Source organism: Eptesicus fuscus, chromosome 20 (genome assembly GCF_027574615.1).
Source record: "Eptesicus fuscus isolate TK198812 chromosome 20, DD_ASM_mEF_20220401, whole genome shotgun sequence".
NCBI lineage: Eukaryota > Metazoa > Chordata > Mammalia > Chiroptera > Vespertilionidae > Eptesicus > Eptesicus fuscus.
The window spans coordinates 37,431,485-37,448,476 of NC_072492.1; the positions used below are offsets into that span (position 1 = coordinate 37,431,485).

The 16,992-nt window shown below is 47.7% G+C and overlaps 2 protein-coding genes across 4 annotated transcripts in view; one reads left to right on the top strand and one right to left on the bottom strand.

The window, feature by feature from the left end:
- Positions 1–9,557: 9,557 nt before the first annotated feature.
- On the top strand, positions 9,558–12,876 carry HIGD1B (HIG1 hypoxia inducible domain family member 1B). Of its 3 annotated transcripts, none has more exons than XM_054709409.1 (4): positions 9,558–9,667; positions 11,409–11,558; positions 12,146–12,280; positions 12,772–12,876. In XM_054709409.1, the coding sequence occupies exons 2-4, from the start codon at positions 11,459–11,461 to the stop codon at positions 12,834–12,836; spliced, it is 300 nt and encodes a 99-aa protein (XP_054565384.1). In that variant the 5' UTR covers positions 9,558–9,667; positions 11,409–11,458; the 3' UTR covers positions 12,837–12,876. The 3 variants fall into 3 exon arrangements, with proteins under 3 accessions (XP_054565384.1, XP_008147474.2, XP_054565383.1); XM_008149252.3 differs by lacking the exon at positions 9,558–9,667 and adding an exon at positions 10,476–10,560; XM_054709408.1 differs by lacking the exon at positions 9,558–9,667 and having other exon boundaries at positions 11,096–11,558.
- A 744-nt stretch (positions 12,877–13,620) lies between these two features.
- The window catches only part of EFTUD2 (elongation factor Tu GTP binding domain containing 2), a 36,012-nt gene continuing 32,640 nt past the window's right edge, over positions 13,621–16,992 (bottom strand). The window contains exons 21-28 of the mRNA XM_054709433.1: positions 16,863–16,949; positions 16,495–16,621; positions 16,209–16,296; positions 15,496–15,614; positions 15,314–15,408; positions 14,694–14,847; positions 14,410–14,517; positions 13,621–14,080 (exon numbers count right to left, since the gene is read on the bottom strand). Of these exons, the coding sequence (XP_054565408.1) occupies positions 13,985–14,080; positions 14,410–14,517; positions 14,694–14,847; positions 15,314–15,408; positions 15,496–15,614; positions 16,209–16,296; positions 16,495–16,621; positions 16,863–16,949 (874 nt within the window). The 3' untranslated portion in view covers positions 13,621–13,984. The remainder of the gene's footprint in view (positions 14,081–14,409; positions 14,518–14,693; positions 14,848–15,313; positions 15,409–15,495; positions 15,615–16,208; positions 16,297–16,494; positions 16,622–16,862; positions 16,950–16,992) is intronic.

Consider the following 16,992-nt stretch of genomic DNA (forward strand, 5'->3'; position numbering starts at 1 on the left):
CTTTGCATCCCAGCAGCCTAGACTTCCCAAAAGTCTAGGAATCTCCCTTCCTTTATTGATATCAAAGAGAAAGGGAGAGAGAGAGAGACAGAGAAGCATCGATGAGAGAGAATCATTGATTGGCTGCCTTCTGCACGACCCTTATTGGGGAATCTACAACCCGGGCATGTGCCCTTGACTGGGATTGAACCCGGGACCCTTCCGTCCACAGGCCAACGCTCTCTCCACTGAACCAAACCAGCTAGGGCAGGAATCTCCAGTCTTAAACTGTCTGGTAGGAATCTGAAAATGTCTCAAATACTTTTAAGTAGGGTGAGTTAGTGTGAAACAGAAGATGTACTAAGGAGATGGGAAAGTCCTCTGTAGAGTGTTTGACAACTCCCAACACCCACGCTCCTAAATCTTCTCTTTTGACCATCACTATGCAAGAGGATAGGCGTTTATTTTTCCCTTTTGACCAGAGAGGAAATTAAGCTCTAACAAGTGAGGTAACTTGCTACTAGTCAACTCCCCACCTCCACCCTGAAAGCCCTGTGGAGCCCTAACCGCTGGTCCAGAGGTTGAGAACTTGAGGGCTAGGCATCTGGACTACCGACAAAGTTTTATTTGGCCAGTACGATGTTTTCCCAAAATAGGATTGAATCGCCAAATTTTAAAAACCTGTATTTCTGGGGCTTCTCGATAAAATGTCAAAAAAAAAATGTGCTCGTTTTGAGCCTCTATTTTCAAGTGGCAGCTACTTCTGAGTAACATCTGTTTATCCAGGGCAGGCACTGTCCCCACTCAGCTGGTTGAACTCTGTAACTTCTCTTCCCTTTGTTCTTGCCATGCCCCAGTCTCCCTCAACCCCCCATGATCACATTACCTCTACACACGTATTTAAAATGACAAGTGTGAAGACTGTACATTTATGAAAATTTGAATAAAGAACATGTTAGCGGAAGTAACACTGGTAACACATCATTGTACATGCTGATTGAAATATTAGACTTCTCACATATTGCTCAACCAAGTATAAATTGGTACAAATCACTTTGGAAAACTGGCAATATCTACTAAAGCTGAACCTGTGGCTCTACTATGACTGCAATTCCGAGGGAATTCCACAGAAATGTGCACACATGTTACCAAAATACTTGTACTAGAGTATTAATAGCATCACTATTTGTAAGAGCCAGAAAACTGGAAACTACCCAAAATGCCCATCAATGGTAGATAAGGTAGATAAATTGTATTATATTCACGCAAGGGTACATTATGCAGCGATGAGAATGAACAATCTACAATTTTATACACAATAAGACAGATAAATCTCACAAAACCATTTATATAAAGTTCAAAAACAGGCAAAATCAGCCTGTGCTATTAGAAGTAAGGGTAGCGCCCTAGCTGGTTTGGCTCAATGGATAGAGCATCAGCCTGCGGACTGAAAGGTCCCAGGTTCAATTCCGGCCAAGGGCACATGCCTGGGTTGCAGGCTCCATCCCCAGTAGGGGGTGTGCAGGAAGCATCCAATCAATGATTCTCTCTCATCATTGATGTTTCTATCTCTCTCTCCCTCTCCCTTCCTCTCTGAAATCAATTAAAAATATATATTTAAAAAAAAAGAAGGGTAGCAGTTAACTTGAGGGAAGAATAGTTCCTGGAAGGGAACATGAGGGGGTTTTGGGGGGCTAGTCCTATTCTGTTCGTAATCTGGATGCTTGAATACACAGATGTGTTCAGCTGCCACATCTGAGCGATACACCTGTGTGGCATATTAGGAGTTCAATAAAAACCTTTAACATAAGTGTTAAAACATTTGATTATATATGTATATATAGCATATACAGAGGCGGCAAAAGTAGGTTTACGGTTGTTCATATGGAAAAATATACAAGAATATACTCTGCCCAAAGTCACCCCAATGAAAAAAGAAAAGTAATGAAATGTCACATCGGATCAGGTTATTTTTTTAAAAAGAATAAACTCTTGTGTTTCACATACTCACAACTGTAAACCTCTGTGTATAAAGAATATATATAAACAAATATGTACAGGGTGGAGCAAAAGTAGGTTTACAGTTGTATGTTTATTCTTTTTTTAAATTTATTGATTTGAGAGCGAGGGAGAGAGAGAAATATCGCTTCATTTTTCCACTGATCTATGCTTTCATTGGTTGATTCTTTTTAAATTTATTTTATTGATGTTTTACAGAGAGGAAGGGAGAAGGATAGAGAGCTAGAAACATCGATGAGAGAGAAACATCGACCAGCTGCCTCCTGCACACCCCCTACCGGGGATGTGCCAGCAACCAATGTACATGCCCTTGACCGGAATCGAACCTGGGACCTTTCAGTCCGCAGGCCGACGCTCTATCCACTGAGCCAAACCGGTTTCGGCTCATTGGTTGATTCTTGTATGTGCCCTCCTGACCAGGGATCGAACCTACAACCTTGGTATATCATGAGGACACTCTAACCAACTGAGCTACTCGGCCAGGGCCAGTATTTATTCTTGTTTATTAATTATTGTATTATTTTCCATATTAATGACTGTAAATCTACTCTTGCCCCACCGGGTATTATGTATTACAGGTATAAATAATCTATTATCAAATATTTATTAAATACTTTTCTTATCAATTCATGGATGAATCTGCCCGGGAAGGCTTCCCATCTCATAGCTTTGCCCATTCTTCATGGAGATTAGGAAGGATACACTTTCTCTGTCTGCTACCTTGTTACGGGAAAGGGGCAGTCTGCCTGGGGCCGCTGGGGCTGGCTGGCAGTGTGTGGGTTCTTGACTTCCTTTGCGCAGGAGAAATCTTGCAACAGGAATCCCGGTGACTCGGAGGGAACTTTTAGTAAAGCTGGGGGCAGTAAAACAAGAAAGGACTTAGCATAGAAGAAGCATCAGGAGAGTCTAGGCTCTCTGGGAAGTCAGGGAAAAGGGGGCACTGGGGACAGGGTCAAGGGATGAGCTGCTGCTGCCCATTTCTCCCCTGGCTGCAAGTCTCTTGGGGTCCTTAGAGTTTAGGAGCTGCAAGCCTGTGGGGGAAGGAGGAGGGAAAGGGAATGGCAAGGGCAACTCCCCAAAGGGAGAGCACGCACTGGACCTCAGTTTTAAGGGGTTTTTAAAGGCTGAGCGTTTAAAACAACAAAGTAAAATAATGAAGGCTGGACATTTAGGGGAGGATCTGAATAGAATATTCATCGGTTTTATGCTGAGGTACCAAAATGAGGTTTTTTTCTCTCTTTTTAAAAGAATATATATATTTTTATTGATTTCAGAGAGGGAGAGGGAGAGAGAAACATCAATAATGAGAGAGTCATTGATCGGCTGCCTCCTGCACGCCCCCCCACTGGGGATCAAGCCGGCAACCCAGGCACGTGCCCTGACTGGGAATCGAAATGTGACCTTCTGGTTCGTAGGTCGATGCACAACCACTGAGCCACACCAGCTGGGCCAGGTTTATTCTCTTAACCGCATCTGTCCTCAGGTGTGGTTGGCAAGTGGCATTAATTGGATTTCTGCTGTCCATCTCCCTAAGTAGGATGATTTAAGCTATTTACCCTCTGGTTGAGGAGAAGGGCAAACCATTTACTCTTAAGTGTCCTGTTTATGGAAGATAGGATTTTCTAGAAGACTGCAAACTGCTGTATAACTATCTGTCAGTTTCTCTGTTCCACTTGTCCTGGCTTATTAGCCTGTCTTAACCTTACTACTGAAGGGATTCAGAACTGGCCTCCCCAAGATGTACCACTTTGTTTTTTTTGTTTTGTTTTGTGTGTTTTTTAAATATATTTTATTGATTTTTTTTTACAGAGAGGAAGGGAGAGGGATAGAGAGTTAGAAACATCGATGAGAGAGAAACATGGATCAGCTGCCTCCTGCACACTCCCCACTGGGGATGTGCCCACAACCAAGGTACATGCCCATGACCTGAATCGAACCTGGGACCTTTCAGTCCGCAGGCTGTCGCTCTATCCACTGAGCCAAACCGGTTAGGGCAGATGTGCCACTTTGACATGTGAATTATTTTGAGCTGAAGGCAGTCAAAATCCTGGGGTTCAAGAAACTTTTACCTCTCCCTTAAATTTAAATTAGGGGCATTACCCATAATAACAAGCACCAGAAATACATTTTTATGACCTAAACATGGGGCAGGGCAAACTTTTAATTACTGAATATCTGCTTTTCTTATTGTCCTTCGAATGACCTTCCTCCTTCGTTACTTCATCTTTAGCTCAGAATGCCATATAGACCTAATTTTCCCTTTCTATCTCTCTGAACCTCTCCTGTTTGTGGGATTCTCATATGTACGTACATAATTAAATTTGGCTGCTTTGTTAACCTGTCTCATGTCTATTTGATTATTAGACCGGCTGAAAGGATCTAAAAGGGTCAAGGAAAGTTTCTTCCCTCCCCACACTGCCAAGCTTGCAGTCCTGTCTCTCTTCTGGTAAAGCAACCTTTTTAAAGATGGACATAATGAGACCCAAGGCAGCTAAGTTGTTTTACCTGCAGAGAGTTAACCAGAAGTATAACTAAAGGCTCTTGTCTCCTACTCAGGACTCCTTTTGCTCCTCTGTCACCCTGCCACATCCTTAATCCAGTCACAGGTGGGAAACTGAGGCCAGAAACCTACGCCAGAGGATTTCAGACCAGGCATTCTCCAGGGTCCGGAACAAACCAAGGTGTCTGCTAGACTGTGAACTCCTGGGAGGCAGGGCCACAACATCCAACCCCACTTCTAGTAGGCGCTTAGAAAGTACGCAGAGTGAATGAGTGAAGGAAGGCTCGCCATTCCTAGCACAGAAAGGCTACTAGAGGGAAGAAAAAGAAAAGCCAGTTTCATACCGGGAAATGGGTCTGGTTTCCAGCCTCTGGCAGGGATTAGGGAGCCCAGTGCTGTGAGAACATGGCTTTTTATTCACAGGGGGCCCAGGCAGGAAAAGATCAAAACCCACTTGAGAACTCTGAGACTCACCCCGGGGCTTTGTGGTTTGGGAACTGTAGGGTCAACTTGAAGACGGCAGTGTGTCACTATTTCCATTGCACATTTTCCAGGGTCTCCACTTGGCTGGCAACCTCAGAGCAGATTCTTCTGTGCTGGGGGATGGGAGCAGAGGCCCGGAGAGGTAGGCTTTGGGAAAGTTCCCTATTGGCCACCGGAAGCCCCGCCTGCCCCGCCCATAAAAAGAATTGTTATTAAAGAAGCTCTTGACTCTACTAATGGGGGGAAAGGGGGCGGAGTATTAGTAACGCAACTCCTCCCCCATAATCCCCAGCAGTTCCAGTTAACCTGTGAGACACATACTGCTTCTCCCAGTCCAAGGAGATGTTGGCTGAAGCAGATTTTTTTGTTGTCAATTTTTTAAAATATATTTTTATTGATTTCAGAGAGGAAGGAAGAGGGAGATAGAAACATCCATGATGAGAGAGAATCATTGATTGGCTGCCTCCTGCAAGCCCCCACTTTGTTGACTGCCTCTTGCAAGACCCCCACTGGGGACCAAGCCCACAACCCGGGCATGTGCCCTTGACCTGAATTGAACCTGGGACCTTTCAGTTCTCAGGCCGACGCTCTATCCATTGAGCCAAACCGGCCAGGGCTCAATTTTCCTTTTTAATAAGTAGCATAGAAGGAACAACCAGATGAGCCCCTACCAGGGTTTCCCAGAGCCTGGTTAGCAGTTTCTTGTGTATTAATGCTGACTTTTAAATTAAGACCAATGTATTTGCAAATGAGTAGGGGAAGTCTGTTTGGGGTGGGAACAAGGGTATGGGTTCAGAAGTCCCCTCTGTCCAGCTGATTGTACTCCTTTACTCATATTTCTAAGATGGTGTGAGAATGAGATGATGAGATGTACATGAAATTCCGTTATTAATTGTTACTGTTAATTTTCTATTGTCAGGTGGTTTATAGTGATTATCATTATTGGTTAAGTAGCTCAGCATTTACTTGTGTGATCTGGCTAAATTGCTTAAGCTCTGAGCTTTGCTTTCCTCATTTGTAAATGGGGATAATGAGATCAACCTGTTGGGACTATTGTAGGGATTAAATGAGTATGTAAAGTATCTGAACCTGGTAGGTGGTTAAGACAGTAGTGTTAGGGTCGGGGAAAGAGGAACTCACGAAGCCAAAAGGAGTAAAGAATTATAAATGTATTAGGTCATCTGGAAAACAGATGGGCTAAACCCCAAAATGGTGCCAGCACCCAGGGGCGGGGAGTCAGAGATTTTAAAGGACTCTAGGCGAGCCCTGGCCAGTTTGGCTCAGCGGATAGAGCAGTGGCTAAGGGTATGTACCTCAGTTGGAGGCTCCTTCCTGGGCCTGGGCCCTTGTCAGAGCTCCTGCAGGAAGCAAGCAATCAATGTGTTTCTCTCACATCAATGTTTCTCTCTGTCTTTCCCTCTCTCTTCCACACTCTCTAAATCAATGGAAAAATATCCTTGGGTGAGGATTAAAAATAATAGTAATTTAAAAAAAATAAAGGTCTCTAGGCGGGCTTTTTAGGCAGGAATTCTCTGGGCGGTCCGGATCCTGGGCAAGTTCCAAAGGGAAAGTTACTGGTCTTGCCCTGGCGGGGTTGGCTCAGTGGTTAAAGTGTCGACCTTTGGACCAAAGGGTCATGGGTTTGATTCCATCCCCACCCTGGTCCGAGCAGGAGGCAACTAATCAATGTGTCTCTCTCACATTGATTTCTCTCTCTCTCTCTTTCCCCATCTCACCCCTTCCACGCTCTCTAAAAAATCAAGGGAAAAGATATCCTTGGGTGAGGATTAAAAAATAAATTAATTAAATAATTTTTTTAAAAAAAGAAAGTTCCTGGTTTTAGCAAATGGAATGTGGTCTTAAGTGAAAGGGAATGTCAGCTGCGAAATGATCTGAAGGTCAGTTTCCCAGGGGAGAGGGTATCGATTCAATTACTTGATCAGACCTAACAAGGAGTCTCTTCCCATAGTGTGCTTTAGAGGAAGCTGGGTATTTGGGTATTCAAAAGCATCCAACACAAGGGCCTTAGCAAAGCATTTCAAATCTCTGCATCATCCATTCGTCATCTGAGAGTGGTCTCTACTGGAGTCTTTTGCAGCTCAGAACTGTTCCTTCACAAGACATGATTCTATAACATCGGCATCACCTCAGTCTGATTCAGCCTTCTAATTACCATTATCCACACCCTCTTAGAATGTCTTCAAATATGTGAGCAGTCTCCCCAGAGAGGTAGGATTTGAGAAAGCTCCCTGTTGGCCACCGGAAGCCCAGCCTGCCCTGCCGATAGTGGGGACCAAAAATATTTTCCTGGCCCCAGGCCTGTGGCTCTTGGGACTGTCCTTGGACAATTGCTGCAAGGTCCTTGGAACTCAGTGCCTGTGTTTAGAAGGAGGTGCTACCCTCCCCACCTCAGGCACTTTTAGAGGCTGCCTCGGCCTAGCCACATATTTGGAAACTTCCACTGCCCCTGCCTGTTCCCACTCTCTGCCTCTCTAGTCCTTGAGACACTAGTATATAGCCTAATGTTTTCTACCCTGCAGTTCCCCCCTTTGGCCTGGGTTCTTTCCATTCCAACCCCAACTTGGAGCATCCTCTGTTCCTTGTCCAATTCATTCTTTGTCACCCCTCACTCACAGCTCTCTGTAGCTCAAGAGCTCAAGGCAAAAGCTGCACGTCCTCCCTTCCCCTGTCTAGTCACGCAACTCCCTTGGGCTATATATAGCACAGCTGTGCCTTAGATGGTGTAGAGCTTCAAGTCTCCCCTTTTCCTCCCCCAACACAATAGGGAGCCTGAAGCTCACAGGCAGGGTAGGGAAGCCCAGCAAGAGGAGACAGGGAGGAGTTGGAGAGGGACACGAAAGGGTGTGCTGCATTGTGGACCTTCCAGAACATGGAACCTTCCCATCTGTTATCAGGGACTTGCCACTTCTCTCCCAGCCTGCTAGCCATTCCCTGCCACTTTCTCCTCTAGAGAAGGAGCAGGAGGCAGTGTGCCGGGGAATTCTAACAATCATCTTATTTAACCCTTACGACGACCCTATGGGCACCTACTATCTCCATTTCACAGAAGATATAGACTCACGGAAACTGAGTGGCAGAAGACCAAGTATTTAGAGAGTGGTTGGTCAAGCAGCTAACTGACCCCACATCTAACTCCGGCCTACACTCTGGATCCCCTGTCTGTCAGCATCGTTCATTTAAAGCCTTGTAAAATAGAATTTCTATCGGTGTGACCTGATCTGGAAGGAAGAAGTTTACTAAGCAAATTACTAATGTAGAAATGCTGAAACCAAAATAATTATTAAAGACTTGGCATATTAACAAAAATGTTATCATAATTTTATCTTATCTGTGTACTAAAGCAGGATGCTCCAGAAATTCGTTCCTTAAAGATTTCTGTGTGTTCTCAGAAACTTTTGAAAATAAAAAGCAGCCCTAACCGGTTTGGCTCAGTGGGTAGAGCGTTGGCCTGGTTTGATTCCAGTCAAGGGCATGTACCTTGGTTGCAGCTGATCGATGTTTCTCATCAATGTTTCTAACTCTCTATCCCTCTCCCTTCCTCTCTGTAAAAAAAATCAATAAAAAAAAAATAAAAAAAGAAAAGAAAAGCAATTTTTTCTTCTATTTCAGGACTTCCCCTCCACTTTACACTCATTCTCCTGTTAATCCAGAGTAGTGAGGTTTGATTTTAGGAATGATGAGAAGTCTGGATCTTTTTCTCCCTTACTGTGACCTTGGGCAAGACATTTAACCCAAGCCTCAGTTTGTTCTTCTGTGAAATGGGGAGAATAATAGTACTTACTTCATAGTTATTGTAAGGATTAAGTAAAACAATCTACTTAATGCCATTAGCACACTTTTTGGCTCCTAGATGCTCAGTAAATCACAGCAACTATTATTATTTTCTCAGTTCTGGGCTGGGATGCTTGTGGAGCATCAAACATGATCTCAACAGGTAGAAGTTGAACTTCACTCTCTAGCAGTGGTTCTCAACCTTTCTAATGCCTCGACCCTGTAATACAGTTCCTCAAGTTGTGGTGACCCCCAACCATAAAATTATTTTCGTTGCTACTTCATAACTGTAATTTTGCTACTCTTATGAATGGACCATCAGAAAACACAGATATTTACATTATGATTCATAAGAGTAGCAAAATTACAGTTATGAAGTAGCAACGAAAATAATTTTATGGTTGGGGGTCACCACAACATGAGGAACTGTATTACAGGGTCGCGGCGTTAGAACGGTTGAGAACCACTGGCTTAGTCCCTGTTCTCTAAAGGGCTTGGAGTTGATCTTGACTCTTGCCGTCTCATCCAGACATTTCCACCCACCCTCCCCACCTCTGGACAGGATCATCCTCCTCTTGAGAATTCAGGCCACCGTTGGGAGCAGGAGAGGCGGCATGGAAGAGTGTGTGAATGACTGGGAGGAGAGTTCCCAGGGACGCTGGGGATATGTGAAGGCCCAGGGGAGTTGCTGTGACCCTGGGTCTCTTCCTAGAGCCGTGAGTGCTGGGGAGAGAAAAAGAGACATCAGCTGCTGGACAAATTTCCAGTGCGGAAAAGCCCCGTAAGGACAGACACACTGGGGCTGAGAGTAATCTAGGGAAGGAACCAAGGCTTGGGATGAAGTGGGACCCTCCAGAGTGCATCCCAATTTTTCTCCATCTGCATAGCCATAAGGTACTTTTCTTTTCCTAATCAAGGGTGGATGATCAATGAGCATTCCTAAGCTTCAGTATCAATCTGGTGAGGCTTTCCGCTTGCCCAGCCTACTGGAAAGCAGAGTAACTGTCCAGGGATACCCACTGGAAAACAATAGGGGTACAGATTTTGGAGCCAGCCAGACCTGGGTTCAGATCTCAACATGGCCATTTACTAGCTGTGTACCCTTGGACGAATCATGTAGCCTTGGGGCCCTGGTCTGTAAACAAACTGCTACTTACCATATAGAATAGTAGAGAGGTTTGAAATGTAATTACCTAGAACAGAGTAGGCACTACTGCTAGTAATTGTCATTTCTGTAACCCCCCAGGCAGTATAAAGAGCTCTGGAGATGTGAGGGAAGTCCCAGTTGCTTCAAACTCCTGAACAAATCTCCTTGGTCCAGAAAGCACCTTTGAAGGTATCGAAACCAAGACCCGAGAGCCTGCCTCCCATAATTGGAGCATTATATTTACATCTCACATTGTTCATAAGGATACTTGAGGCCGTATAACTCAAGGAAGAACCCAGGATCTCTACCCTTCCTTGCCTCTCTATTTCCATCTCTGATCCAGCCACTTATGTCCATGAGAATTAAAATATTAAATCCAGCTAAGGGCCCTTTTCCATTGGGTCTTTCATTACTCTCCAGTGCCTGGAGTCCATCCTGAAACTCAGCACATGGGGGGTTAAGACTGATGCCCTGTCCTATCTCCTCCCCTCTCCACTCCTGACTTCAAAGTCTCCATAAAGCCCGCTGTTGCTTCCCTGACCCCGTAGTGGCAGCTTCATCATCAGCTCTTGGCCAGTTCAAAACAGACGCTGAGCCCTGGCCCGGCTGCTCACAGTCCACTTTCAGGCCATCTGCTGCGGTAAGCACCAGCATGCTGAGGACCTATAGGGCCAAAGGTTGCTGCTCCTCGGGGAGAGGAGGGACAATTAGGTATAGAAGTTGCCTCAAGCAGGGAGCTTGTTTCATGATTAGACTTAGGAAGCAGCCCACAGGCAGAACCCCTGGTTGAAGGACCAGGACTCTGGGACTCCATCTAAGTTGTGATCAGAGCAGACATTTACATGGGTTAGCAAGTGGAACAATAGGGTCACCAGCCCAGGGATGGAGGCAGGGGGTTGGTATTTGCGAAGAACATGGTAAGAGTTGGACCTGGAAACGGGAGCAGCTCAGGAAGGGGCATTTGTTCCGTTAGTATTGTCTGAAACGTATGCTCAAGTATACACAAATCCAGGTACCATTGTTTTAATCTCTGGCTCTGGTGATTGGGTAACCAGGGTGTAACACTGTCTGGGATGGCTCTGGTTCCCTGGGGCCAGATCCTGCTCTGTAGATCCCTCAGGAGTAACTGTCACAAACTCAAGACTGGCGGGCGGGCGTGGGGGGCGGGGGGTCCCCAAGGCTCAAGGCCTTTTCGTCCCACCCTCATCTGTGGATTTTTCCAGCTGCTTTTCTTGGCCCAAGGATGATACCCACAGGGATGCAGATGGGGGAAGGGGAAGCAGAGAAAACAGTGAAGTCAGAACGAGCTAGGGAAGAGAGATACTAAGATGGAGAAATGGCGCTAAGTGGTCCAGCCATCTGAAACAGGGCATTTTTTTAAGTAGTGGCTGTGTAGGGAATGGTGAGGAGGTCTCAGCAGGCAACTTTCTCCTTTCCACCCCAAACTGAGGAACATTGGCGTCCTGAGTGTGGGGTGCCTCCTTCTAGGACTGGGCTGAAGCCTGGGAACCCTGCTGCCAACATCTGGGGGCAAGATCATGTCTGCTAACAAAGGCTGGTGGGTGCCACCCCAAGGTGAAGACAGCGTGTCTGAGAAGTTCCTGAGGAAGACCAGGGAGTCTCCACTGGTGCCTATAGGTGAGTGGGGAAAGGAAGGGATGGGGCAAGAAGGGGCCTGCTCTTAGAGAACCTCTCTCCTAGTGCTTTCAAAGAGTGAAGCAGAGAACTCAAGTGGTCCTGCCCACTGAACAACCAACAGCTAGAAGTTACCAGGAGCAGAAGGGCCAGAAGATAAAGGGACACCGCCTTACAATGAAATGAGGGCGTCTGGATGGGCAGAGGTGGCGGCCAACTGAGTGCACGGGACATAGGGGAACACACTGTCAGGAGGGGAAGGAGCCGTTTGGGGTCCCCTAGGGCTTCCTTCCTCTAGGCCCTGGGAAAGTAGGAAAATGTGGGAGCCAACGGTGGTTAGAGAGGGGCCCAGAGCAGACCTAATGGGGGTAGGGGAGTCCTGATGATGGGCTATTTGTATGTGGGGGAAGGGAGTCATTGGAGGGAGGCAGCTACTTGGAAAACGCCATCCAGAGGAAAACTGTCATCTAGTAACCCTCCCACCCCCAGCAAAGCAGCTGTTCATCCGGATGCCCAGTCTTCCTAGTATCTCTCATCAAGAGTGCTGAGCTTGGTAGATGAGGTCCAGAGGTCATGTTCTCTGACTACAGGCTTAGGAGGCTGCCTAGTGGTGGCAGCATACAGGATTTACCGGCTGAAGGCTCGTGGTTCCACCAAGATGTCCATACACCTGATTCATACCCGAGTGGCAGCGCAGGCCTGTGCTGTGGGTGCAATCATGCTAGGTGAGTGGCATCACAGAACGAGAGCTGTGAGTTCTGGCAGTTAAGGGACCATGATTTCAGGCCCTATTCCCTATAGACTCCATATCAAGTCCTTGGTGAAGCCCCTATGCCGAGACATTTTCAGGGTTCTGTTTAAGCTACTTACTAGCTATATGACAGTGGACAAATCCCCTGCTCTGATCCTTGGTTTCCCCATGTGTAACGTAATAACCACCTCTGGCTTGCCTGCATCACAGGTTGCTATGAGGTTTCTTAGATAGAAATGCACTTGTAATGCTTTGCAAATTGTCAAAAGGGTTGTTTCCCAGGCTGTGTGGTCTGGTGCTTGTAGCAGCTGCTAAGCCCTAGGGCAGAAAGCTGGACTCTCAAGGGATGGGCTGGAGCCAGATCTCGGGGGCTCTTCAGTTGTTACTCCTCTCTGGACACCTGGGAATCAGAGGAGGGGTGAAGCTTTCGATGTGAAGGGGTATTTTTCTTTCTCCCTCACACAGGTGCTGTGTACACAATGTACAGAGACTATATCAAGAGAGCAACACAGGATGCGGGCGAGAAGTAGGTTTCTACAGCCAAGGGCAGTCAGACCCTCTCACGTCAATCCCTGGTATGTTCCTAATAAAGGAATTTTGCAGAAAACTGAGTCTCTTCTTCACCTGGGAGAGAAGATGAAGGGATTGGCAGTGGCTGGTGGGGGAGCTTAGAGCAAAGGGTTGAAGAACAGAGTTGTGGCCCTGAACTTCAGGGCAACAGAAACTCTCAGGAGGGGGGGGTGGGCAGAAAGAGAGGTGCAGTATACCTCCAGTCCCAGAAACCCAACAATTCCCAAGCCAGCTCAGGCCCACCTAGAAAAGCATGGTAGACAGGACGCCAGGAATGGAGTGGGGGCATTAATAGTCTCCATGCTCATGGGAACACTGGATTAAAAGGCTGCTTCCCTGCCCTGACCGGTTTGGCTCAGTGAATAGAGCGTCGGGCTGTGGACTGAAAGGTCCCAGGTTCGATTCCAGTGGAGGGCATGTACCTTGGTTGCAGGCTCGATCCCCAGTAGGGGGCATGCAGGAGGCAGCTGATCAATGTTTCTCTCTCTCATCGATGTTTCTAACTCTCTATCCCTCTCCCTACTTCTCTGTAAAAAAGTCAATAAAAAATATTTAAAAAAAATAAAAAATAAATAAAAGGCTGCTTCCCTGGAGACCCAGGCAGGAAGTAGGCTGCAGCTGGAAGCAGAGGCAGCGAAGCCTCATGGGAGACGACATAGATTTAGAACCCAAGGGCCAGGACTGGACTGTGCTGGAGGAGAGGGGGTGGAGGGTGGGGGTGGGGATGAAAGCAACAGAGAAAGGCAGAGGTTAGAATGTTCTGTTCACTTTTAAACCATGTCTAAGGTCAGACTTGTAAAAAAAATTCCATGTAAATTCTGAGGACAGGGCCTCCTGGGGTTAAACACTTTCTTCCCCTCCTCCTTCCCTGAGCCAAACTCTGCTCTGTTCCCTGGGAATGGAGCCAGGCACAGGCCACAGAAGAAACTAGGAGGCCGAATGGGCCTCCTGCACTGGGCTCTGGGTTGGAGGCTCGTGGGTTGTTCAAGACGGCCACAGCAGCTCCCACACACTCTGACAACATGGAGTCCAAGTCACATGAGGTCCCAGCTTCCAGTCCAGGGTGCAGCCCACTGCAGGGAGCAGGAGCTGCGAGGAGTCCGGGCATTCACATGGGGTAATTGAGTACAACATCTTGCTTGGCGAGCTCCAGCAACATAGGATCATCGAAGAACTTGCTGATGCTCACGTCTTCACTCAGGCCCTGCAGAGGGTGGGGGCAAATGGAAGAATGAGTCCTGTGTGGTGTCTGAATGAGGTGGGGGCCATCTGAGACCTGTGGTTGAGTAGGAAGCTGGTGGTGGTGGGGGGGATGGACTGTTAGCTAGGCTGTTTCGGGAGCCCCGCCTTTAGGGCTTTGTCACTGGGGAGCAGGTCTGGCTGCCTGAGGCCTGTACAGACCGCATCTCTATGTTGTACTGTAAACTGCTTAGTCTTTGGGAGGAAGGTCCAAGAGTAAGAAATGAAGAGATAAAACTCCTGCTGAAACCCCTGGGGGTCGAGGGGTGGTGACAGGTCTGAGGGCACACACACCTTTCTACGACGGGTTTTGATCATGAACTCCCGGGCCAGGTGAGGCGCTGGCTGTGGCTCCAAGGGGCGGATGACAATGCTCTTATCCAGAGGATCCCCAGGAACAATCTGAAAGGCAAAGGGGTTTCAGAGGGTCCAGGCAGACCTCTATTTGGGTCTGGAAGCAGGACTCTCTTGGAGGAGGTTGAAAAATGTCAGTCAGGACTTGGAAGGGAAACAGGTCATAAGGGATTGGCCTTGTACAGGTGGGAGGCCAAGTGGGCCAGCCTGCACCATTTTCTCACCTGCCAATGGTGAAAGACAGACAAGGAAAAGGCCTGCCCCTGGGTGTGAGTCCGCAGATCAGTCTCAAAGCCAAAAGAGTCGATAGCCGGGATGAAAGCTTTGATGGTGTAGAGAGGGGAGCCTGGAATGGGTGCATCCTGAGTCACGTGCCCCCTGAGACAGAACAACAAAGGCTGAGTCAAAAGCAGAGAAGCAATCTGCCCTCAAATACACCCCAAACCAGAATTACCATAAAAGAAAGAATGACTGTGAATGCACTGCAGGAGATAGAAGGGGCTGGGGACCTCAGCCTAACACCCTGTGGAGGCCAAAGCGGCAGCAACCTCCGGGCCAGAGTGGGAACGTTGATGCGTAAGGTTTTATAGGCATTCCCACCACGGACACACTGCAGGACTTTCCCCAGGAGCTCTCTGAGGAGGGCTGCCCAAGAAGGAATCTCAAATCTTAATCTGCAGGAAAGCTGGGGACTTCCTCATTCCTATTCTTACTTCCTTCTGAACAAAATCGGCTCATTCGATTTCAGGACTGGAGAGCGTGGGGAGGCTGGTCCCTCCATGGTAGCCGAGTGACTTCCTGCTCTGCTCGTCCTGTGTCTCCCTAACGTGTGGGGGCTGCTCACCTGCGCCGGGCCAGGACAGTATAAACAGCGGAGACACAATCTGCAGGGGCCTGGACCTCTACGAAGTAGTAAGGCTCCATCAGGCGAGGCGTGGCCTGCAACAGAGCAACAAGAAGGGGTTCCTCAGCTTGGGGAAGGCTGAGGACTTAAGGCCCTGGAGTAGCAGAGCCCCTCTCACTTACCATGAGGAAGGCAGAATAGACAACTCTCCTGGCTGTGGGGATGATTTGGCCCCCGCCCCGATGCAGGGGCTCTTGGGCAACCACTGCATCTAGGATCTTAAACTTGACATTTCGAATCACTGAAAAGGAGATGGACAGCTGATTAAGGAGTGGCTCACGGCCAAGCAGCAAGGAGCCTCTTGTAGCTCTACAGCTATCTTGCGGCCACAAAAGAAAAGGTACAAAATTGCCCTACAGATGGGTATTCTGATAGGATACACAAGGCCTGTAGCAAAGAGGTCAGCAGTCAAGCATACGTTTATAGTGTTTGTTTCAGACATCATAAAGTTTCCCTAGAAGTTTATGTGCTGCTTCTGCAGACATTTAATTATTTTTTGATATAGAATAAATTCTAGGAATTGCATATTTGTTACCATTAAGTCCAATCCTGGTCTATAAACCACTCCAATCCCATCCTCCTTTTGATACAGCTCCTCAAACTTATTCCTTTTCAGGAATGAGGAACGAATGTCAACCTAGAAATGACTTCATTTCTAGGCGGTACTAAGTGGTAGCAAAGGATAGGGAGGGAGGCAGGAAACAGGCTTGGGACATGGGATGGCCCTGCTGCTTCTCCTGCCAGGTCCCAAAGATAAGCCGACCCACCTCCGACACCCAGGAGCAAGGGCCCTCGAGGACTGAGGGGGGGGAGGCGGAGACACTGGGAGACTTACACTCATCACAGAGGGGTCCCTCCCTGGTTCCCCACTGGAAACCTTGAACAATGCTGTCCTTCACTGAGCCCAGAAGAGCCTTGTCCACCTGCACAGAACAGAAGGGCTCTTTAGTAGTGAACCTGGCAATAGCCAGAGTTTAGAGGGAGGAGAAGGCAGGTGCTGGTAAGAGGATATTCTCCTTCACCAGAAGACACAAAACACTTTCAGGAAAAAAAGAACACTTTGCAGTTTCTTCCACTTGAGCTAACAGACCATCACATGGGTCCCATCAGTTCTCCCGTACCTCAGAGGGCAGGGTGTCATCCACCAGGATGTTGGGGCCGGTGGCATCAGGGCCAAAAGCCCAGATGGAACGGGCAGCCAGCAGATCCCAATCGTACTTGGTTTGGAAGAACTCTCCCAGCTTCTTCCTGGGGAAGGAGGGGACAACGGAGGGCTCAGCCAGCTCTGTGATTGCTGGCTCCTGGGGCCACGGATCCTGCCTCTCTGGAGACAGTCACCTCACCCCACCCACACTGCGCCCAGGACAACAGCAAAGTGGGAGAAAAAAAATTACTTCCCAGAAGAATGTGGGGTATGAGAGACCAGCAGGTAAGTTATGGTGCCCTGCCCTGTCTCCCTGTAGCCCTGGAATGAGAGCTGTGTTCTCGCCTGTTCCACGTGATCTGGACCACCTCATTCTCGATGTCTTCAGCAAGGCCCTTTTCAAGAGGCTCAGCAATCATGGTGATCTTGTTCCTAGTTAGAGAGGAAATGAGTAAGGAGGTGGGTGAGCAGGACT

Bases quoted from the DNA above. Each gene is read 5' to 3' on its own strand.
- HIGD1B (XM_054709409.1), top strand. From the start codon at position 11,459: ATGTCTGCTAACAAAGGCTGGTGGGTGCCACCCCAAGGTGAAGACAGC. The intron at 11,559-12,145 runs GTGAGTGGGGAA...CTCTGACTACAG, and splicing joins GTCTCCACTGGTGCCTATAG to GCTTAGGAGGCTGCCTAGTG. The intron at 12,281-12,771 runs GTGAGTGGCATC...TCCCTCACACAG, and splicing joins TGTGGGTGCAATCATGCTAG to GTGCTGTGTACACAATGTAC.